This window comes from Epinephelus lanceolatus, chromosome 3 (assembly GCF_041903045.1).
Source record: "Epinephelus lanceolatus isolate andai-2023 chromosome 3, ASM4190304v1, whole genome shotgun sequence".
Classification (NCBI taxonomy): Eukaryota; Metazoa; Chordata; class Actinopteri; order Perciformes; family Serranidae; genus Epinephelus; species Epinephelus lanceolatus.
Window position 1 is genome coordinate 19,918,768 of NC_135736.1, and position 23,944 is coordinate 19,942,711.

General features: G+C 41.7%; 1 protein-coding gene across 2 annotated transcripts in view; it reads right to left on the reverse strand.

The window, feature by feature from the left end:
* Nucleotides 1–23,944, reverse strand: part of gnav1 (guanine nucleotide binding protein (G protein) alpha v1) — a 44,774-nt gene that overhangs the window by 8,032 nt on the left and 12,798 nt on the right. For both annotated transcript variants that reach the window (XM_033625109.2, XM_078166094.1), the window contains 5 exons: nt 23,048–23,140; nt 22,190–22,350; nt 19,109–19,237; nt 1,602–1,731; nt 1,346–1,417 (listed from right to left, as the gene is read on the reverse strand). In XM_033625109.2, the coding sequence (XP_033481000.1) occupies nt 1,346–1,417; nt 1,602–1,731; nt 19,109–19,237; nt 22,190–22,350; nt 23,048–23,140 (585 nt within the window). The remainder of the gene's footprint in view (nt 1–1,345; nt 1,418–1,601; nt 1,732–19,108; nt 19,238–22,189; nt 22,351–23,047; nt 23,141–23,944) is intronic.

Genomic DNA, 23,944 nt, shown 5'->3' on the forward strand with positions numbered 1-23,944 from the left:
AGTTTAGCGTGTTAGTGTGATGCAATTAGCAGTAAACACACATTTGGGGTTTTCTGTCTCTTTCATGGACACTTTGACATGTGGTCAGGAGGAGCCAGGGATCAAACCACTGACCACGACACCACCTGAGCTCGGTCAGTACGCTGTGGTCCAGACTGAAATATCAACAGCTGTATGAGGTACTGCAAAGATATTTTGCGCAGACATTCAAGGCCTAGGCTTTTCCTCTAGCACCACCATGGGGTGGACATTTGTGGTTTTGAGCGACGTATCTTAATAACTGTTAGATGGATTTCAATATAATTTGGCACAAATTCTTATTGCCCCAGGATCAGTTGTAATCATCATGGATGTATAAAGAGAACTGGATACGATGTTGATCAGAGGTGCATGAAGCCAAAAAAGTTTGACTTTAGTTTGTAAAATTACCCAGATCTTCTACATCGATGGCCCAATAGAGCAGGTGAGACATTCACTGGCAGAGCAGCTTATCTCTGGTTTTGCGCTTTGGTAACTTGATAAAATTATTTAATTGTGTGACTTTTCTAGAAGAAAAATTGTTATTGGACTGAATGGATCAGATATTAATGCAAGTGCAAAGAGTCATAACCCTGATGCTAAAAAAAAAATGCATCAACTGATATACAGACGTTACTTTCACAATATAAGTCTATGGGAAAAGGTATTTTTGGACTACATGGCATCATGACAGACACTTAAGTTGTAATTCTATGTTTGGCCACTATGTCAAATTGGCTTTAAAGCCCGGCACTAACAATCTCAGATTTTTCCTTCTAGCACCATCACCAGGTCAAAACGTTAATCTGTGCAATTGTTTTGTTTACGATTAAATACCTGTTAAACTAATGTATTTCCCATCAGCCTCAGCTGTATTTGTGTCTGGTGCTTATTGGCAAATTAGCAGGCCAACACACCAAACTGAGACAGTGAGGATGGTTTGTTTTAAGGCGTCTGCTCTTAAGTACAGGGTGGCACACGAAATAAACTCTCACAGCTTTGGTGCAGATTGAAGAAATATTAGCCTGGTGAGGCACCAGTGGAAGTCAGAAATGACTGAAAAGAGCGTGCGTGATACACACATATACACATAATTGTTGCACTTTCACAACCACTTCATGATTCCTCCATTAACAAAGACTCCCGTGAAACTCCATATTTATGAATAAATTATCTTTTATAGTGTCACTTATTGTGACTCAGGAAACCATTTTTCTGCAAATTACCAGGAGGCAATTCTCTGAGAGTTAAAGTTCTCTTAGATTACATTTGTTTTACTGCATCTTTTCTCCTGAGGAAGAGGGGACGTAACTGACGAATATCTCACCATGGATGTGCTGCGGAAGAAAATGTTGTTGCAGATGGAGGAGAAGAGCTTCATGCTCTCCTGAAGACGATTCTGCAGAGAGAAGACAATGACACCATCAGGCAGCTGCAGAGGAGCAAACACTTTTGTCATTTTTAAAACTTGGTCTGAGAGGCTGGGGGTTAATCTGATTGGCTGAGACTTAACAAGTTGTCTCAAGCTGTTTTGTCTGGAGACATGAACATTTGTGAGGGGGGTGACTGAGTGCAGCCTGTACCACGGAGGGATCTTCAACCAGAGTCATGTCATAACCACTGAGTGACACCACAAACAGCACTGCCCTGACGTCCTCGAAACAAGCAATCCACTTTCTCCGTTCAGTTCTCTGGCCTCCAACGTCGTACATCCTACACACAGAGAGACGAGACAACAAGAAAGTTTGACAGGTGCCCACAGAAAGAAGAAAGGTGGATAAGTGAGGAATTGAAGGTGTGTGTGTGTGTGTGTGTGTGTGTGTGTGTGTGTGTGAAGGGGTGTGCGTTGGCAAGAAACTAATGATACGATACGTACCACCTCAATATACTGTGATAAATTGCATTTTATAAAGTCCAATTTTAGGAAAACTATCAATGCTAGTAGTCTGCCCCTTATGACTCTGCCTGTGTCATACACCCGTCTTCTTTGTGTTTACACTAACAGTTATGTTCAAGTGTGGAGTGAGATGGCTGAAGACAGATTACAACACTGAAGGATATAGTGGTTGGGTGTTTAAACCATGGATGTATAAAGAGAGCCCTGTCCATTCCTGTGAAAGTTGCTCAGAAGTGCATGAGGCCAAAAAAGTTTGACTTCCCAGGTATAAATTTAACCAGATCTTGTGTACCCAGGGCCCATAGAGCAAGTGCTCTGCAGACTAGGGATGCACAAAATTAGTTGTCTAAACGATTAAACGTCCGACCCCAGAAATATGAGTCGGTTAAACCAATCAGTGTTTTATTAAGGCCGCTTTACTGTCATGCAACCGCCCACCACTAGTAGGGGCTACACAGCTGTCAGACAGCAGTCCCCCTCCCTGCGGTAATGCTCGAGTAGACTGGAGTTTTAAAACAGCACAGTGGGAAATTGGAGAGATGTGCTCTCGCAAAACCAGCGCTATTTGGCAGTACTTTGATCTAGAAAATGAAAACAAAGTGGCATGTAGACTGTGTCGGAAAAACTAGCATATAATCGCTCGATCAGAGCAATGCACAACCACATTCAACTCAGATAATTTGCAGGGTTTACATTCATTCACTGCACGGCGCAAAATGCCTCTAATTTCAGCTGAAATTTAATTATAATTTAGATGTTGTTTTATTAACTTTGAAGTGAATTATTATCATTGTTGTCAGATAATCTGCAAGGATCATTGTGCCCCACATTTCAGAGACAGTTTGTTCATTTTAGATGTTATTTTAGTGGTTAACTTTTGGCTGAGTTGCTGTCATGTTCACCAGCGTTGTTCTTGGGGGCAACACAAATTGCATGTAAGTTAGTAATAACAAAGTGATACTGATACATTATCACAAAATATGATATTGTATTATTCTAGTTTATCAACATTTTCTTACAGCCCTGGTCAAAGTGCAAAGAAAGGAAGAGAAAGATTTGCAAAACAAACCAAAAAAAAAGAAAGAAAAAGAAAGGGGGCGCCCACGAGCTCCACCTGGTAGAACAGATGCCCCATTTACAAAGGCTGTGTCCTTGCTACAGCGGCCATGGGTTCAATTCCATCCCACGGCCCCCTGCTGCATATCACCTCCCCCAACCACACCACATCTGTCCCATCAAATTAAAGCAAAATGCCCACAAAAATATATCTTTAAAAAAAAAAAGAAAGTGAAAAAGACCATATCTTTAACAACATAAAGACAAGCAGAACTCTTTGCAAAGATCTGTTTGTGACACTTACATTATCTTTTTGACTTAAACCAGTATTCATTAATTTTTTTCATTAATTTATTCTTTGCTAGTGTAATATAGTTGATACAGCAAGTAGCCTATATTAGCAAATACCTGTTTAGTGACACATCCAGCAGGCACAGAGCAACTTTTGCATTCATGTGGAGCAGTGAATTGAGATTTCGGTCACTCATCAGTCACTGATAATTTGTGTCCTCACCGACAGCTGCAGAGTGGCACGACTGTAATTTTCACATTTATCAAATGGGACACATTTGGTTGTTGATTGCCCATTACATGTTCACTCAATGGGATTGTAGTGTCCATGCAATGGGCAGAATTTATAAGAGCATTATATAGTGCATAACTTTCACACTTAGAGTTTGGGCTTTAAAGTACAGTGCACTACCAAGTGAATAGGGAGTGTCTGAGAATGCAGCCTTGATTATTCTTATTAGTACAAACTCTGATGGCCTCATAAAATTTACAGCATATCTCTGCTCGACGAGCTGACCTGGGCGCTCAGTAGACATTTTGTAATGTCATTGCAGAAAAAAAACAAAGGTGTAATTAATAGCAATAATGCAGCTGCATCCTATTTAGGTGTGCCACATTTAGTGCCTTGTACTGTGCATACTGGCTCACTGGTCTGACTTAGTTGGACACTTGAAAAGAAATGAGCCAGTGTTAATGTCATTAACTACACCTGTGCTTTTACCGCTATGACAAGTCAAAATGTCAGCTTCGAAACAGGGCTCAGTGTCATTAACCCTGCCTGTGACAAAAATGGGAGATGCCAGAGGAATTTGAATTATTAATTTGTTCAACAAACCAAAACAAATATTCAAGATGTAGAGAAGAAAAGTCAAGAAACAACAAAGAGAGAAAGAAATAAGAGAGATCCACACTGTGATCTGGGCCCAGGTGCTATTGATTTAGCAGGGTGACACACTCCAATCAGAGACCTTCAAGAGCGTCAACACACACACACACACACACACACACACACACACACACACACACACACACACACACACACACACACACACGCAGCAGTGACTCACACCACAAGTCATTTTGTCCATTTGCTCTTATATATGACAATTTCTGAACTCCTTTTATTACTCAGGTAGCAACACAGCAGAAGATGTTCTTGGCTCTTATTTTTGGGGCTAATCTAATATTACACGTGGATGACATAAAATTATGAAGACATCATAGGGGGGAGAAAGTCTGCTTTTCTCTATGTATGTCATTCATCAGACAGCACTGTATTTAAGTTATATTCGTGTGTGTTTGTGTGTGTGTGTGTGTGTGTGTGTGTGTCAGTATGAGACATGAACTCTCATTGTGACTGACATGTCCTTTATCAGGATTCAATTTCCAGTGGAAAAGTGTACGTCTGTGCTCTCTCTGTGTTCATGACCTTCCATACTGATGGTACAGCCGACTCTGGCACTGATGGGTACCTCTAATCAATGACAGATTGTATTGGTTTTGGATAAGGTCAGATATTCCTAAAATATGCGATTTTCCATCCCTCTCTCTCTCTCTTGCACACACACACAAAGAGGAGCGTGCCGCACGTCTCCACGGACCGGGCTCCCTCCTTTTTCAATTTTCATCAAGACAATCACAACATTTTCGCCGAGACAATCACGACACGGCAGCACAAAAAAGCATAAAGGTCAATGTTCTCCAAAAGTGTGAGAGAGAAAAACACAACAGGATTAAGAGCAGAGAAACACAGAGAGTAACACAGATCAGTTCGTCTCACTTCGCGCATTTTCAAAGCCAGATGTGCCATCTCCTACCTTCCATTTGAGCATCCTTCGAGTTAATGCAGCTCTTTATTGAGGGGAAATGAACAAGTGGAAACACAGACGCGCAAAAAGTGAAACAAACAGCAGAGGCAAAGTCAAGACGAGGTGAGATTTCCAATATAAATTTTCTATGGGAACTGAACATGGACACAGAACATGTCTTTGAAGCTGAGGCTTTATTATTTCACACACAAACTCATGATGTAAGCTTATCATATTCAGTCACAGTCTGCCTTTAAATAAGAGAGAAAGGACAGAGGTGTTCCTGAGACACTGACAAAAAAATACAGTGACTGAAGGCTGAGGTGTGTGCTCCAGTCACATGACTTTGGCTGAAGACATCAGACTACATGAAACTCAGCAAGACTAAAGGCATTTGCACATCAAGTTTGCATTTTCAATCCGTAATTTGATTTAAAAAATCATGACATACTAAGTCTCATGTGTTTCATTGTTCTATATGTCGAAAAAAATGGACAAAATGGAGTCCTCAAGCAGTGAGGAGGATTTTGTCATGGCATCAAGAGCAAGGAGAGTTTAACCTGCTGATAAAGGAGCTGCGGAATTACCCCGTTCATGTCCAGGTCTATTTCAGGATCATAGTGATCCAGGAGGATGCTCTGCTAGATATACTAGAATCACACATTACAAAGTGGACCCAGGGATCCAATTGATCCTGAGCAGTGGCTGGTAGTATGCTAAAGTAGAAACATACACACAGACAGATGCCAAAAAACAGGGAAAATCAAAAGTGTTCTGAAACTTTAATGATGGACGAAAGTTTCAGAGACAGTAGGTAAACATAACTGACTCAACATGAGGTTGTATTTATTCTTAAAAGTGCGACAATTTCAGAGGCAAAGTACAGACTTGGTGTCTCAATAGGCTGAGAAATGTCCAACAGTCTGGCATCTCCCCCAAAAGACACCCATTGCTCCGAAGGACTGTTCTCCAAAAATAAGATGTCCATTCTCCCAAACAGAGGCACACGCCTAATTATTATTCAAAATGACAACATCCAACCTTCCTACTATGGCATGACCCGCCCTACTCTCCCTCTGATCGGCTTACCCTTATTTCTTACCCGTACCCCAACCAATCTCACTTCACATGCCTAAACCAAACCAACCCAACCAACAAAGGCAGTGAGTACTAGTCACAGTAGAGTGTGTCATGCCTTCCCCACAGTAGGAAGGTCCATTGACTAATGAAGCTCTGGCGAAAGTTCAGTCAGGAAGACAATACTTTTCATGCTCAGGCTGTAAGTTTCTTTCTCCCCCTGCCATTCACTCCTTGCACGCATGTTCACTCACTGTCTCTAGGTGTCATTGTCTGGGTCTGTCAATTGAGTCATCAGCTGATTCACAATCAACCAATAACACAGCGACACACCTTCTCTGTCAGCCTATCATCTTACTGCTCCTCATTTTAAATATGGTTCTTTCTCTGCTATAGTTCTTCCTTGCTGCTGTTGTGCGCCCCCTCCACCTTCCCATCATCGCCCAGTCTTTATGGATTCATCAGCCTCATCCGCCTCAGCAGTCAGCATCCTCAGAGTCATCAGCCACCACCACCACCAGTGTCTGGACTCCATGGGGGGATTCATCCTGCTGCGCTCAGGTGTCCCTCGATCACAAAATATCTCCCTATGGTGTCCAAGTGCCAAAGACTTCTGTTAAATCTTAATCAGCACAAATCATCTGTTAATTTGTACACTCATATTCTGTATTAAATATTATCTTTACTCCATTCTTCTTCCTTTCCTGATTGAAATTAGCTGAGAGCTTCTGTTTGGGAGAGTATGTAGCCTATTCTTGTTTTCAGGATATCGGGCTGTTGGACAAATGGCCTTTTGCTCCAATGGGACATATTTCTGACTGAGCTTTAGAATCATGAACTGTCTGAGCAATGGGCAGCCCCCAAGTCGTCAGCCATGCTAGCAGTGTAGCTACAGCCTCTATGAAGCAGTGAGGCTTTTAGCTATAACATCAGTGTGCTAATACACTCACAATGATAATGGTAACATGATGTTTGGCTGGTACAATTTCACTATCTTAGTTTGGCATACATCTGCTAATTAGTGGCATTTGCTTTGTTTTGTTTAGCATTCAAAAGGTGTCAACATTTTATCCATATGTCACTATTACAAGTCCACCTGGCACATCTTTTAACTATATTCCTTTTATTATCATCTTCAGGCAGGCACAGAGGCTTCTACAAAGTTCAGGAAAGATGCGCTTCAAAGCTCCAGAAAAAGCCCAGTGGATCTGGAGTTAAGATTTTTTTGTCTTAACTGTTGCGAAGATGTGACCGGAGTAAATGGGAGAGATTTAATTACAATTTCTCAAGTGTTAACATTTCAATGTGCATAACTGGTTGGGGAAGTGATTATGACTAAAAGCTTAGGACTACAGTCTGTCTATGGTGCACATACTGAATTCTTGAAAGTCTACTGCCGGCCTGTTGCTGATATGGGGGAAAGATCACTTAAATGGGCACTGTATAGGAATTTCTCCCATCTAGTGTTGAGATCGTATATTGCATTCAAACAGATAGCGCACTCTAGTGCCTCACTGTTTCAAACACGTATTGCAACAACGGTAGCTGCAGTGTACCAAAAAGCTATGATAACATTGATGAAACCATGTCATCTGATACTTCATGGAGTATTCATTCAGGCTCCTACACAGACACACGTGACACGAGTTGACAAACCCCCTCCTCACCATGCTGGCCGTGTTTACAATGTAGGACTGTTGGGGCGGGTGTAAATCGAAACAAACCAATCACGTCTTTTCTTTTGACAACTGACAAGTGGCTCAACCTCACACACCTCATCCCTCTCCTCGCAACACCGCGTCGCTAACACCTGTTAGTGACCAGCGCCACTAACAGCACTAACAGCGCTAACAGCGGCTAACAGCTGTTAGCGGCGCTGGTTGCTAACAACTGTTAGCTGCTTCGGCAGCTCTCTCCACCTGGGAAAGACTACCCCGATGTTGACCCTCGTTTTTTGAAATCGCCGGTCACGTTGCCTTTTTGCCTTTTTTCAAATGCACCGACACTTGTGACTAGTAGGGTTGGGTACCGTTCATAACTGAACCGATACGGTACTGGTACCGGTATCTGGAATTCGGTCCCGGTACCAAACGGTACCTTATTTCGGTACTTTTTAACCCTATGGGCCCTAGGCCTTTTTGGGGTATTTTTACTGCCTTTACTTTTAAGCTCATATCACAGTCATTATAAAGGCTACATACACATGCTATATCTTGTTTTTTTCAGGACAATCTCATTTTCATGTCCTTCTATGTGCCTGTATTTTATACTAATTTTATATCAATGAAAAAAACAAATCTGCGTGCCTAAATTCTTACATTTTTACATGTATCTCACCATAGCAAGTTGGAAAAAGACATATTCTGCCATATATGAAGAGGGGAGACTCTCTGGAATCTGGCAATATAAGAACCATGATGCTGGGACATTCTGTCACTTCACAGTTGTCCAAAACATGTGATTTGTGCCAGGCGGACATAATTGCCAGTATTTTTTCATTATTGCAAGAAATTCCATTGATTCATTCACAAGTCAAAAATGTGTTTTATCTGAAAGAAACATGCAATATTTACATCTAAGATCATAGAAAAATAGTCAACCAAGTGCAATGATGTCCTCCAAGATAATATTTGTTTTTCAGTTTCAGTTATATATTGGGGAGACATTTTGGGCATTGGTGGGGGGGCACGTGTCCCCTTCAATGTATATGGTGACTACGGCCCTGTCAGCATGCATTAGGCTGCAGTTGTCTGGGTGCGCAAAGGTGAAGTGGCTGGTCTTGTCATAGAAAGTTTGATGGAGTGTCAACTGGACAATATGGAGATATTTGCATCTGGAAAGCCGGACTACAAATGTGGATAGACAGGGAGAAACACACGCAAGCCTAAGACGTGGTAAGATACGGTATTCCTCACTGCTGATCTGTTCTGTACGACATCTATTGCACATCTGTCCGTCCTGGAAGAGGGATCCCTCCTCAGTTGCTCTTCCTGAGGTTTCTACCGTTTTTTTTCCCCGTTAAAGGGGTTTTTCCTTATCCGCTGCAAGGGTCATAAGGACAGAGGGATGTCGTATGCTGTAAAGCCCTGTGAGGCAAATTGTGATTTGTGATATTGGGCTTTATAAATAAAATTGATTGATTGATTGATTGATTGACTATATGAAGTGACTGATAACAAGATCTGTATAATGGATTGTAAAGAAATTCGTCAGGTTTTTATTTTGTAGACAATTGATCTGTATTTATAGCATGATGGGATGACAGCACAATGATGTGTGTGGTATCCCTGGAAAGTTCTGCTCATGCGCTTTCATGTGATATGCATGGCATTTCTGTGCAACCCTGCATTCGCGAGTAATCCATCCAACAGTAATGTGTGTGCAAAGCTGTATGGAAGCTCTGTTATACATAATTTTATTGTAATTTTATCAATTTTTTTCGCTGTGAAAACATTGGATTACCGACAAGTGCTTGTTCTTGTCGGAAAGCTACAATTCTGCTGTGTCCGCTGCGTGGCTTCTCGCTATGACGCACGGTCGCGGAGAAAATCCACAGAGAAGAACGGGTGTGAATTTGGACGCACTATGCGTCGTTCGGGCCCATAGTCTAAACTTCTCAGTTTCAACATTTTTTTGAGAACATTTAGGAACAGTGCTGCACGTTAACTTTTGTCTGCACATTGTTTTTGTCGCCATTGTTGCTGAGTCTGAGGTGCGAGTCATGCGCTCTCGCTCCGCCTCCACCTCAGGTACCGAAATTTGGCACCATTTCATTTTAAGTGAATCGGTACTCGGTAATACCGACGTGAATCAGTACCAAGTACAAAAAGTACCGAGTTTCGGTACCCAACCCTAGTGACTAGCCTGCTTGCTGCTGCTTTTCGTCACTCTACCTGCAGGCAGAAACCGGAAACTGACAAGTGAAAATGCGAAAGGCGTATTTTCAAGATGGTGCACGTACATGATGAGACACCGGTCGCAATGTATATGTAAATGAGAATTTTGGAGCTTACGGACATACTTAGATACGTTGATGGAGGTAAATACACACGTGCTAGGAGGACACACTTTTGACTGCAAAATTTGTTTGTCTCAAAGAACAACTGAAATTGTTACACATAGTGCCTTTAAAGTCATATTTGTAGCTGTGCAAAAAACTGCTCAAAAAATTGGAAAATCCAAATCATTTTCTTCATGACGTCCACACGCCAACATGCCAAAGAGCTGCTGGTTGAGTGGCTATACGACTGACAAGACTGTATAAATCCAGGTCTCCAGTTTTCTAACATACCAGTTTAGGTATCACGACGGAAAATGTGGCTGGTGGTCATCAAGAGGGCTCACGTAAACACCTACTATCTCGTGATGTCATGTTGACTTGGGTAATATTTTATAAGCTGCTAACTGTACCTTATACAGAGAGTAAACATGATCCAAACTTTGATCTCATCGGAATAAAGGAACTCTTTTCTTCATCACACCTCGTTTTCATCCTCTCCTCCCTCCTCACCCGCCCTTCTTGCCCTATAACGTTCACCCTTATCTGCAGTGTTGTAATTGTAATTATCAGAGCAGTTGATGTTAATGATGCAGGAAAAGATCCAGATCGCTATTACACCAAGGGTTCAGAGGTCAAACAGGACGTCTGTATGCAAACTAGACCGTGTCTGGGTGTAAAGTTGAAAGACTGTGCACTGTTACACACACACACACACACACACACACACACACACACACACACACACACACACACACACGCTTCTCATTTGCATGCAAATGCACACACACGCAAGCCTACACACACAGACACTGGGACCCTTGCGCTGCTGATCAAGTGTTTGAATAACAAGATATTGAGACCCAGAGTCTTGTTAATTTACAGATGATTCAGGGTGTGAGATTTTTGTCGGTGTGAGCAGAGCTACACTGGTTTCTTTTTTTAAGGAATTCATACGATCAAAACTTAAACCACATGATTTTTTCTCACAGAGGTTTACAGGAGCCAAAACACCTGAGATATTTGCTTTATATTGCAGGTCTTCGTCTTTCCAACGGAAAGATCAGTCAGACTGTCATTCACTGATTTTACAGCTCATTCCATGCGGTGAACATGCACATGCACAAAGCACATGTGACGGCAAAGATGAAAAGAGAGATATAAAAGAGTAGCAAAGAGAGAAGGACGGCAGGAGAGTCATTTTAGTGATTTGATTAACAAAACTTTTAGTGCACAACTTCCTGCGTTACATCTTCCATCCTAGGAGAAAAGTTGTCGTGAAATACACATATTCTGAATGTTAGATTGATTCCGTTCTCATATGTGAGCTCAAAGTGCAGGTGAGGAAGGTGGGGGTAAAGCCAACAGTCCTCTTTTTTGTGCAGCAGGATTGTGGAAGACAACTGATATGACACCATGGTAAAGTGTCGGATCATTCCCCGTGAATGTTTTTTTTTTTAATTTAATTAATGAAATTACTTTTTTTAAGCTAGAGTTTGCCTCTGGGTGTGCACAACATACTGATAGAGTCAAATTATAGATTCATTCATAACTTCTTGTTTGGGCCCAGTTGAATATTGCAATAATAATGTGTGGTTATCACAAAATCCCACGGCACACCTGGATTGGCATCACGGCGCACCATTTGAGAACCACTGTATTAGACATTTGTGTGAAGTTTTGTCATAATTAGGAAATTAATTCTTAAGTTATGGCTAAAAACATGTTTTGTGAGATCACAATGATGTTGACCTTTGACCACCGAATTCGAATCAGTTCATTCTTGTGTCCAAATCTGAAGAAAAAGGCATTCTTGAGATATCACGGTAATAAGAATAGGATTAATGGACAGACAACTTCAGAAAATATAATGCCTCCGGCCACGGCTGTCGTTGGAGTCATAAAAATAAACTTGCTGGTGCTCTGTGGTGGACAAAGTACATAATGACAAAATGGCCTCTAAATGGCATTTCTCTGATGTAATGTTATTTATCATTTCATATACTGACATATCTGACATAAGCTAATATCAGTCGATCTAGTACATGCACCTCTATTGTCTGAGAAAATTCTCCTTCCTTCTAGCTTTACAAATCTCCTTCAAAACTCCCTAGAGTTTAGGGAAATGCTTATTTTAGACATGCCTAATTTCCTATTAATTTCCTACTAATAAGTTTCCTGGAAAATAACGATGTAATTTGGCACAAGTTATAGGCAAAAGAGGGATGTCCTTGAAAAAAAAAAAACCCCCTCCACACCCTTGCCTGTAGACAAATTTCACATTCAGCTGACCTGATGCACACTGACAAAAGATTCAACGAAAGGTCCCGGGCCAGAGTCAACCTGGGAACGTTAAGGTTACATGGTATGCATGATCGACCAATCAAAGCCTAAGCCCTGCATTTTTAACCTCCTGTAATTTGTGGCTTGAAATTTGTAGATTCAGCAGAGCGAACACATCCTGCAGCAAAACTGAAAGTGCAGGAATCATTTATAACAGTGAAGTTCAACATAAAAAAAAATCTTGAATAATAAAAGTAGGACTGCAGGGCGCAGATGCTGGCTCAGATGAGAAACCTAGTCTCCTGAGTATCACCCAACAAGAGACAGTCATTGAACTGAGAGAGGCAGTTTGGCATTGTGTTCGCTACAAGTGCAGCCTCAATATTTACAAAATGAGACCAAGCCTGAGCAGAACTCTCCATATCTGTATTAACGCCGCAGCCTCTGCTGTGTTTTTAAACCTCTGCTGAATGAATTCCAAAAATCTAGTGTCTCTACTTATAATTGAGGGAATGATCTGTTAATTTATTACTTAGTAAAACTACGACCGTCCATGTCTGAATGGAAAAACTCACGGTCGTTCTTTCTGAGGAACACAAACTATCTACTTCTCCAAATCCCTTTAATATCCTTTTTGTTGCTAAGTTTGAAATAATTACATCGACTTATGCTAAGCTCTTCATCAGCCCCAAGGGCTTGGTCTCTCCGAGTCACAGGCACGAACCTACACACACACACACACACACACACACACACACACACTCATCACACCGTGTGTCAATTAACAACTTATCTGCTTAAGAATTCAGGCAGATAAGAGAGAGGGTGTGTGAGGGTGGGGTGGCTGGGCTCTGTCCCGCAGCATCACCTGGTACTCTGCTCTCAGGTCTGACACTGTCACCTTGTGGTGACATCATCATCACAATGTTTCACAGGGGGAAAAAAAAAACCCAAACAAATAATTTAAAAGAAAAAAGCAAAAACAACAAGCTTGTGAGTCACTCGACGGTGACGCAAACAGTGAGACTGCGAGGAAAAAGCAGCATTTATCAGCACAGGACAACAGATATGGTTATCATCAAAGCGTTTCTCTGCTGCTGAAACTTTTCCTGATGTGAAATATTTAAACTGTCAAATCCAGTCAAATGTGTGCATGTCATTAGAAGCTAAAACACACACACAAGTCAGCGGCATCCAGAGATGTACAAGAAGCATTCAGATATGACACAAATGCCCCAGACTGAAGTCATCTGCTGACAAACTCACTCACTCTACAAAGTTTATATGCTAAACAGAGACCTTATGAGAAGCTTATTATAATTCCATATGAGATGTAAGAGAGGAGGTGCTCCTCAGATAGACATTACTAAGAAAGAGGAGGAAAGTAATTTGATTTTCTGTAAGTGATACATGTAGACACACACAATGGAATGTATCCTTGTTAACCCTCCATGGACCATTACTCTACCAATAAAACCAAACTGTGGAAAATCACCCACAATCCCTCAGGCTGCTGCTGCTGTGAGCCAACACTGTGAAAACTGACGTCTTGATTTTTAATTTTACGGACCACAAATGTTCAAGTGTGTCAATTTGTCCAATCATTTGGTTTATGACTAAATACGTGCAGAACTAACAACCTCCCCATCAGTCTCAGCTGTACTTTGTATTTAGTGCTTATTAGCAAATGGTAGTAGGCTAATACAGTGGTGTAGTGGTAGTTGATAAGGTGGGTGTACTGCTAGGTAGATGGTAGGATACCAATGAAGAAGTAGGCATACTCAATGGCTTTTTAGCTGATAGATGGGTATACTGTAACTGGATAGAAAAAGAAGTGGGTATACCCCGTATACCTGAGTATACCCTCCACTACACCACTGGGCTAATATGATTAACTGAAGTGGGCACCTCCAAGGCCGAAAAATTAAGCCAATGCGAAAAGTGCGGAAAACTGCAGTTCCTCAAATGGCCACTTGACGCTGGCTCAAAAAAGTGAGTCAATCCCCAGACTCCCAGGTTACAATGCCCAACTTTACAGCAGAAATAAACATGTCACAGCCTGGTACAAGAAACAGTTTCGGTCTCTGTAGCTAATTTCAACATTAATGACAACTGTAGTGGGGTTGAATTTTGTAAAAGTCACCTGTTTAGGTTTTATTAAGGTTTAAAGTTACGTATAATTAAGAGCATGACTGCTTTAAGTGACAGGCTGTCTGCGAGTCATCTCCTCCACAGCTCCAACCTCTTGTCCAAATATGCCCTGCGTTCCAATACCCATACTACCATACTTTTTAGTATGCCAGAAAAAGAATTAGTGTGTCCCAATACATAGTATGTCAGATGCAGTATGCCAAAAGTACCAGGATGTTCTACTACATCCGGTCATATTTCGCAGTATGCATGTCAGCATGCTTCTTTGGCCATTCTGACCCACAATCCTTTGCGCAGTGGAAGTTACGTCGCACTGACTGAGCTGCGTGTACAACCAACGCCCACATATAGGCCTAACACAGAAGATGTTACACTACAAATAAAAGTAATGTGAATGTAAGGCTGCTTCACGTGCAGACAGAATATAGTGCCAGCAGCTGCATAGCTGTAAATATATTTAACAACAAACATCTGCCAGCAACAGAGAGCTATGTGTGAAGGGGGTTAATAAGCCTACTGGTGACTAGTTCAATAGACAGGTCACTAATAATAGGCTTGGAACTGTTTACGCAAACACGTCAGTTTATTAGAAACAACAACATACATTACGACATAACAGCAACAGAGCTCTCCGGCACCCCCGATGGTATGCGCGACTCTGGTGAGCTCGACGAGAGGAGATTTGCTGCATCTCCGAAGTACAACAAAACAAAATATTCAAATGTGGCGGTACAGACGGCGGCGGAAGTGAGCAAGAGGGTCGGAGTTCAGGGAGCGATGTGATGGCAGATGTAGTGTGTCCCAATAGTATGCATACTGCATGCATACTGCATACTACACTACATACTTTTTAAGGGCAGCTGCAGTATATACTAAAAGTATATAGTAGAAGTATGCGATTTGGAACGCAGGGCAGGTCACCTCAGGCTCCAAAAAAACCAAGATGGCGACAGACAAATTGTCAAACTAAAGGCTTCAAAACAGGAGTCCACAAACCAATGGGTGATGTTACGGTAGCTACATCCATCACTTCATTTTATTTGTTCCACTCACGTCCATACGCTGCAATTTAAGTCACAATCAAAAAAAATTCTAAAAACACATTCCATAACTGAAAAGGAGCAGGGAGAAGAAAACAATCTTATTTTACCTGCCCCTCTCTCAAACCAAAAAAAAGAGAAACAGATGCTCTGCCAGTTAGTTAATAAGCAAAACTTCCAGTAACTTCAGAAAGAAACGAACATAAACAGAAGTGGAAGTCGGACACGCTGTCCCCTTCAACACGGGAACAGCTTCTACACAACAACTCCATATAGTCCAGTTGTTCTTCCTTTATACATTTTCTTAAACTGAAAAATATTCACACAACCCTGTAATTGTAAAAAATTCCACAGTTTAACGCCCACCACTGAAACACACATCTGCAAGTTTACTATTATGTAGCTTTCATGACTGTAAATACTTGGTCTAATTATCATAATAAAATACCTTGATTGTTTAAGGGATTCAAATAACTGAATTAGCCACAAACATTTAAAACAGTTTCTAAATTGATTTTTCAGAAAATGCACTGTATCACCGTACAGCCTCTTCTTTGAGATATTTTTTTTGTGTTTCCAATTTCCAAAAATCTACTTGTACTTCACTTGATAACTCCTTTAATTTGCCAGGTTTTAATACATTTAAGAGGCTTTTTAATCACAAGGAACAGATTTCAGGACAGTTTTTCAAATACGTGTCATTTTTTTCAAACAAAAAACACTGTCAGAGAGGTATTAGAGGGGTATTAATGTAACTATATGTTTAGTGTATCTATAGATAGATAAGGGTGGGGGAGCCCTTCTGTGCGGAGTTTGCATGTTCTCCCCGTGTCAGTGTGGGTTTTCTTTGGGTACTCCGGCTTCCCCCCACAGTCCAAAGACATGCAGGTTAACTGGTGGCTCTAAATTGACCGTAGGTGTGAATGTGAGTGTGAATGGTTGTATGTGTCAGCCCTGTGATAGTCGTGGTGACCTGTCCAGGGTGTACCCTGCCTCTCGCCCAATGTCAGCTGGGATAGGCTCAGCCCCCCGCGACCCCCAACAGGATAAGTGGGTACAAAAAATTAATGGATGTCAAAATCTGCCTCTAACCAGTGATGTTTAATGAGGACTGTGCGTATTGAAATCACGGCAATTAGTGCAATATCCGAATCACAGGAGCTGCAATTTTTGATGTCACAACATACCATTATATATAAAGCATTATATATAAAGCACTGTGGTGCTACAGCGATGATACAGTGAATGTTTGGGCAGAGAGTTGTCTTGTCTATTTCATCATCAGATATTGCCTGATGTAGATGTAATTCTGTTAATTTAAGTCTGTAATTTTATGATAATTTTGTGCACTATGTCCAACCCTCACCTTTGAAAAATAACAAAACTTCTTCAGCTCTTTTAACTCTCTCAGCTTCCATAGTTTAAACTACTGCCACTGCTGTCATTGTCACTACAGCCGACACTTTTAACTGACATTATCCTCAGATCTTTTCAGTGCTGAAACTGAATCTATAAATTCTTTTAGCACTTTCACTTCAAGAGATACTTCAGCTTTACTGAGTGACTCTTTAACTGGAGCTTAAACTTTATTTAGCTCTTCCCTCTTAACTCTTTATGCTGTATTCTTGCAGTGTTTGATAATATTGAAAACAGCCTGAAAAACTGATGCATTTGAAATCTTTTGGTTATTTTGTTTTTACTTATCAGAATAAGGTATTTCATAAAAGTATAGTTTGCCAAAATAGTAGTTTTGATGGTGTTGGTAGCAATATTGAAAATATCTGAACCAACCCCATAGCTGTTATGGTGTCAGCATTTAAAAGGGACAGTTCTGTGGTGAGCATGGACTTTTGGCTTTTATTTTATGAACATTTCCGGAGTCTACTTCCTGTGTGGGTTGTTTGCTGCTGTGTTTGCCTGTCTCCAGAGGCTTCTCCCTTCCCCCGCCCTGCACTGAGGCTGAGTGCGCACACCTGTGACTCATCGGCAATCAACGGGCTGTTAAGACTGCCACCGTCTCTAGCCTCAGTGCCAGAGTATTCGCTTCTGCACGCAGTGGTATCTCGGCTCCTCTGATCCTCCAGTGAATTAAGTATCTTGCAAGTTTGATGGTGTTTTTTGCTCCTCGTGTGTTAACCCTCGTTCTCCTGCCTTTTTTGTTCCAGTGTCTCCCTCCGTGCCTCTCAGCAGCCCACAGCCCAGCACTCTCACCTGGTTTCCTCACTCGGCACCTCGACTCCGGATCTCCTCAGTTCTCTGCACAATTCTGACACAATAAACCTGTTAACCCTCTTCCCTCTGAGTCTGCATTTTGGGTCCTATTCCTCACTGCCATCACAAGTTCACCCCAAAACCAAAAATACATATTTTTACTCTCGCCTGTAGTGCCATTTATCAATCTAGACTGTTTTGGCATGTGTGTTGGAGATATCTACCAAACTGCACTCACCAAACATATCACTGAGGAAGCTGCTCTTCCATGAGCAGACGCAAGCATCCTTCTGTGTGGTGATACAGTTGGCTGGTGTAGTTCAGTAGAAAGAAAATAGTTCCTACATGAAACTGCTCACAACAAGGTCTGCGGATAATCTTTAGGAACAGAGTCATGATTTCTGTAAAGAGACATTGTTGTTGAGTTTTTCAAATATATTTGTTGGCGCTTTGAGCAACACAAGCTGAGTGCTATCTAGTTCCATTAGAGAGATGGCAGACATCTCTATGGCTGATATCTCCAACACTTCACGACTCACACCAAAACAATCTAGATTGGTAAATAGCACTAAGAGGGAAAATATGTATTTTTGATTTGGGGTTGAACTATTCCTTTAACCAAATATCCTATGGTGTAAACAAACAAACAAACAAACAAAACACTTCCAAGCAACAAAATGAGTCTCTTAAAACATCATCAGCGATTGCTTTTTTTTAAAACATTATTGGTGTTTCAGTGTGGCATTTTTCTTTCTTTGACGCTGGTTTGTTCTGCATCAGTCACACTGCAGAGAAATCGAGTTCATTAATATCTATCACCCTGTCATGACCATCGGCGGCTTCAGGAAATGAGTTTAGCCAATGGAGGATGATAAAGAAGTTGGTATTATGTGTCACCGGCTCATTGATCCGAGATGAATATGGTCATCTGACATTTGCCTCAGGAGCTCAGAAACCTGCCCTCTGCTTCTCCACTGATAAGACCGAGACACTGATGCTTTTAAATGTGTGTGTGTGCGGCCAATAGATGAGTGTAAAGCCAAATGATAGGTGCCTTATCGACATATTGAATGAAGCCACTCATCTCCACCTCATATCTCTTGGGCCTATCACATATGGCTGTAGACAGAGATAAAAGTGTCACAGCTAAAGAAGTGAAGGAAGTTGGTGCGACAGGCGCCTCTGGAGAAGTCACCTGCAGCAGCTCTGACTGAGTCTACGGTTCTAAACATCGTTATTCTGCGGTAATAAGCCTTGGTAAAGAGTGAAAGGCGTCTACCTGAAAATGAGATGGTTGACTTTGAACTGGGTCTCTATCACGCCCGTCGTCCTCAGTCGTACTCGCAGAACGTCTGTCTCTGTAGGCACGTAATCTGGAGACGTGATGCGGGTCATGTTCTCAAAGAAGCTACAAATCAAGGAGGAGAGAGGGGTGAAAGACAGAAGAGACATGAGGGTGAAAAGAAAGAGAGAGAGGGGAAATAAAATTTAATAACCTGCAGACAAACCTGAGATCAAAAGAGAATAAAATCAGGTATCAGTTGCCAGTGTGTAGACTCGCACATTGTGTGCGTGCGTGTCGAGGCCATCAGCTGCCAGGTGGCGGGGAGGGTGTGCAGTGATAAGGCTGGAGCCCCAGGGGGCGCAGCAGCTCATCGTGATGAATATTCACACTGTGGTTTACCATAATAACACACTGAGGCTAAGCTTTCACACACAGATTAGCTATTAACACAGCTAGTGTAATCAACTGAATCATGTGTGTGCTCAGTCAGATGTGATCTTTTACACACACACACACACACACACACACACACACACAGACGTCTCCACCTACCTGAGCTGACTGTGACATTCTCAACTAGTCATCCTGAATCAGTTTCTTGGACAGCGATACACATCCTGCTGCTTAAAAAAACACACTGCCTGCCGGATGCTGCACAGCACAGACTACATGCGAGTGTCCTTCTGTATTTGTGAGGACCATTCTGAGTTTTAGAGAAAGGATTTTTTAAATTTTAAGTACATTATTACCTACCCTCAAGTATTAAATACATTTTATCACAGAGTATTATCACCTGAATTTGCAGCTGCTCTTGGATTTATTTACAGCTTTATAGTGAGTTTCAGCTCATTCTTTAACAGTCTGGCTGCAATTTTAAGGTTTTGGCTCACTCTCAGCGCTTTAATAGCATGATTTTTCAGCCTCAGCAGGCAGCTGTTTTCAGTAAAAAAAAAAAAAAAAGCTCCATAAACCCACTGTACACTATCTGCTCAGCAGCAAATGGCAGACAAACTTTCTTGCTCTTGAACATCAACTAATCCTCAACAGTTCCTATGATGGTTTGCCCATTGACTTAGTGCCCCTACACATTAGGGTTTAGGTAAAGTATCATGGTTGGGCATCATAACATGGCTTTACTTAAAATAACTCAAAATTAACTTTTGGCTTCACTTGGGACACAAACCCTGGTGCCCTGGGTCAAAGTCCTGTGTTTGTTTTTTTGTATAGTGCACTACTGTTCGTAGGTGTAAAAGTACTGCGAGTGAATGAGAACAGCCTGTGATCATAGCAGAGCATTTAGCAATTTAAGAGACAGTTTTCTCCTCAGGAGTTGGTGAAGACCAAAAACTGAGCTAAAAGGGAGTAAATATTGAACCTACACTCATCAGGTGGTCAGAGACACAACTCCAATTGAATGATCATGCTACTCCGTAACTGCTGGATCTCAATAAGGTTCTGTGATCACTGATATGTGAATGTTGTGTTCACAGTTGTTTCAGTTTTCTCCAAGTGGCCAAAAAAAATCAGAAACTAGCTTTAAAGTTAGTTAGGTTTAGTTTAAAGGAAAATTCTAGTTTACTACGACATCAGTCTTATATTTCTATTTTTGCCTCTTTTTTTTATCAAGTTATATTAAAATTATACTCCAAGGACATGCTAAGACTGGGGAAGACGATAATATCACAACAAAAGAGATTGATGGGCCAAGAAACACACGTGGTCAGGTGACTGACAGGTTGTAGAGAAGCTCCAGTTTAGTCAGATTATCTTTATCCCTTTATTTTGGTGGAAAGAAAACACAAAACTGAGTGCACCCCAAATGTCTGAAATAAACCCATATTACACAGAGATACTGGGTACCACAAACTGTACAAGAGAAGTGGACGTAGCCTCCAGGTCTGAAAAGTGAAGCCAATGCAGAGGTGTCTTTCACTTGTTTCAAGTCTTCTTCAGTACAGAATGATGCTCATTTTGTAAATTATGGTCCCATTTATAGTAAAACGGACATTAAAGAAGGGAAGACGTAAGGGTGTGGTTACCTTGTGATTGACAAGTTGCTACCACAGTGACCTGTCAATCAGGACAGAGGTGTAGGCACAGACTGTATAAAGGGCGTAAGGATGCGTATACACGACAGTTCCACCTTCTCATCCAATTACGGTCACTTCTGGCTAAAAAAAATAACAAGATAGTGACAGCCAAAATGCCATACCCAAGGCGTCAAACTGGTCCACAAAATGGCTATGTCCACTTCTTATACACTACTTATACTACTTAGAAAAAAGTCTGACCAACGTGAGGGTTTGTTCTATTCCGCCTTTTTATTACTGATAAAGCCTTACTACAAAAAAAAAACATCCAAGTTGTACTAAACGGAAATTTCACTTTAATGTTAAGGTAAGGATCTGGATATGCATTATGTCAATAAGGGTCCTCACAAGTATAGAAGTATGAACATGTGTGTGTGTGTGTGTGTGTGTGTGTGTGTGCCTGAGAAGAGCGGAGGGTGATGGTGATGTACGGTGGTTCTCAGTGGGGCCTGTCGGTGTAGATAACCCCAGAGCCGAGGCCTCTCGCTGGGGTGGAGAATGAGAACAGACGGCCTCCTGGTGGGCCCCAGCTCTGTCTTACTTCTGCATCACACACGCCATCCCCTCTACACTCGTTTCTCATTTTCATCTCCAGCCTCACTTCTTTACTTTCATTACTGCACCTGCACATTTGACTTTTTCTTCTATATGCACATTTTTAAACATTCTCTGTAATCATATTATTTATACTTTAAACTTTGAGCATTTTTGTGTTGTTGTTTTGCTCTTGAATGCACACAGCCAAAACCAATACATTATTATTTTATTACAGTATTTCAAAGATGTCATATGGATGTATATAATAGCCGTGGCAGTACATGTAATTACATTTTACACAGGTTTGTATCCCTCCCTCTTTCCTTTCCACCCTGCAGACCCTGATTCCCAGTGACAGCGAGCACATGGCCAAGCATCGGCTGCTAAGTCCAGCTAATTAGACCCCTGCATCTCCAGCACAGTGTGAGTGTGTCTACAGAGTACTCACTACAGTGCCGAGTCATTGAGCTCGTATTCGTATCCCCGGGCCGCCGCCGCCCTCACCCCCTGGTCAGCCAGCAGACAGGACAGGGCGTAGCTTAGGAAAGGAAACAGCACCTGATCTTCGTCAAAACACCGCCCACACGACAGGACAGAATGGGCGTGGACCTGCAAGAAGAGATGGAGACAGATATTTGGATGGATGGACGGGTGGTCAGGGAGGAGCAGAGGCCAGATGGAAAAAAGGATGTGAGTCTAAATGACAGAAAAGTTGAGGAGTCTGTCTCTGTTCCCCAGACAAAGTAATTACTATGGATGCACAAATGTATGGATATACACACAAACACACACACTCATACACGCCCTGGTGACATTTAATAGAGGAAATACTTTGGCCATCATCTCTCGGAAAACACGCACTGAGTGGGTGGATTGTGTACGAGCTCTGAAAACTTTGACAATAAAGTTCAAATCAAATTGAACCTCACAATCAAACCACCCACCCGCTCTAACTTTCTGCGCTCTGTCATGCAAACAAACTGTTACTGTATGTGTGTGTGTGTGTGTGTGTGTGTGTGTGTGTGTGTGTGTGTGTGTGTGTGTGGTGGCAGATGCAGCAACTGTGGCTGCAGTGCTGAGATGCTGCTCTCTAGTGGACATCTTAGTGTAGTGCAGGGAAACCAGCAGCATAACACTTGGATAAATTTGAACCACAGAGGAGCAGTGAGAGAAAGAAAAAGAGAAAGACTGGGATGAGACAGACAGATCAGGGGTAAAAATCTGATGAAAATAAAAAAAACACAAAAATAAAAAGTGCCAGACGTGCAGACAGAGACTATGACATAGAGACATGCAGACAGACTACCTTGTTCCTGCTGTTAGCCAGGTTGATTCGGAGGACGCCCATGCCATGGAGGACAAACTTCATGGAGGTCAGGAGGTTATCCAGCACCGCAGGCTGCCAAAGATGAGGGTCATAGATTAACTTCATGAATCGCCAGGCAACGGGAGAAAACAAAAATTTAGAGAAAAGCCTTGTTTGCCGCATCACACACACAAAAAAAACTGTGCAGTGTTTTTATATATTAATTTTTACCTTGATTCACAGAAAGCTCACACTTCCTAACAGCGCTGGGTGTTGTTATCTTTACTTCAGTTTGTCTAATGATTACATTTCCCCCCAGAGTACAGTGTGGGTTTTCCAGTTGATTGCCTTTTCCTGCCTAATACAAGCATGAGTCCCCAGATGTTTAAACTTACAGAAATAGTTAAATTTTTTTAAAGTTTGCTTATTCACTTTTTGTAGCGAGTGAGATGAGAAAATTGATACTGCCCATGTCTGTATCTCAATTAGGAAGCGATAGCCAGCAGCCAGTTAGCTTAGCTTAGCCTAAAGAGTGGAACCAGAGGAAACAGCTGGCCTGGCTCAGTCTAGATTGTTTTGGTGTGTGTTGCAGAGTGTTGGAGATAATGGCTGTAGAAATGTCTACTTTCTCTCAAATATAATGGAACTAGATGGCACTCAGCTTGTGGTGCCAAAAAATATACATTTGAAAAACTGAGCAGCAATGTCTCTTTCCAGAAATCATGACCTGGTTACTCAAGATAATCCACAGACCTTGTTGTGAGCAGTTTCATGTAGGAACTATCTTCTTTCTAATGAAAAACACCCTCCAACTGTATCACCACGCAGAAGAAGGCGTTCATCTACTGTAAGCTCACCAACACCACTGAGCTGGCTAACATTACAGCTCAGCAGAGG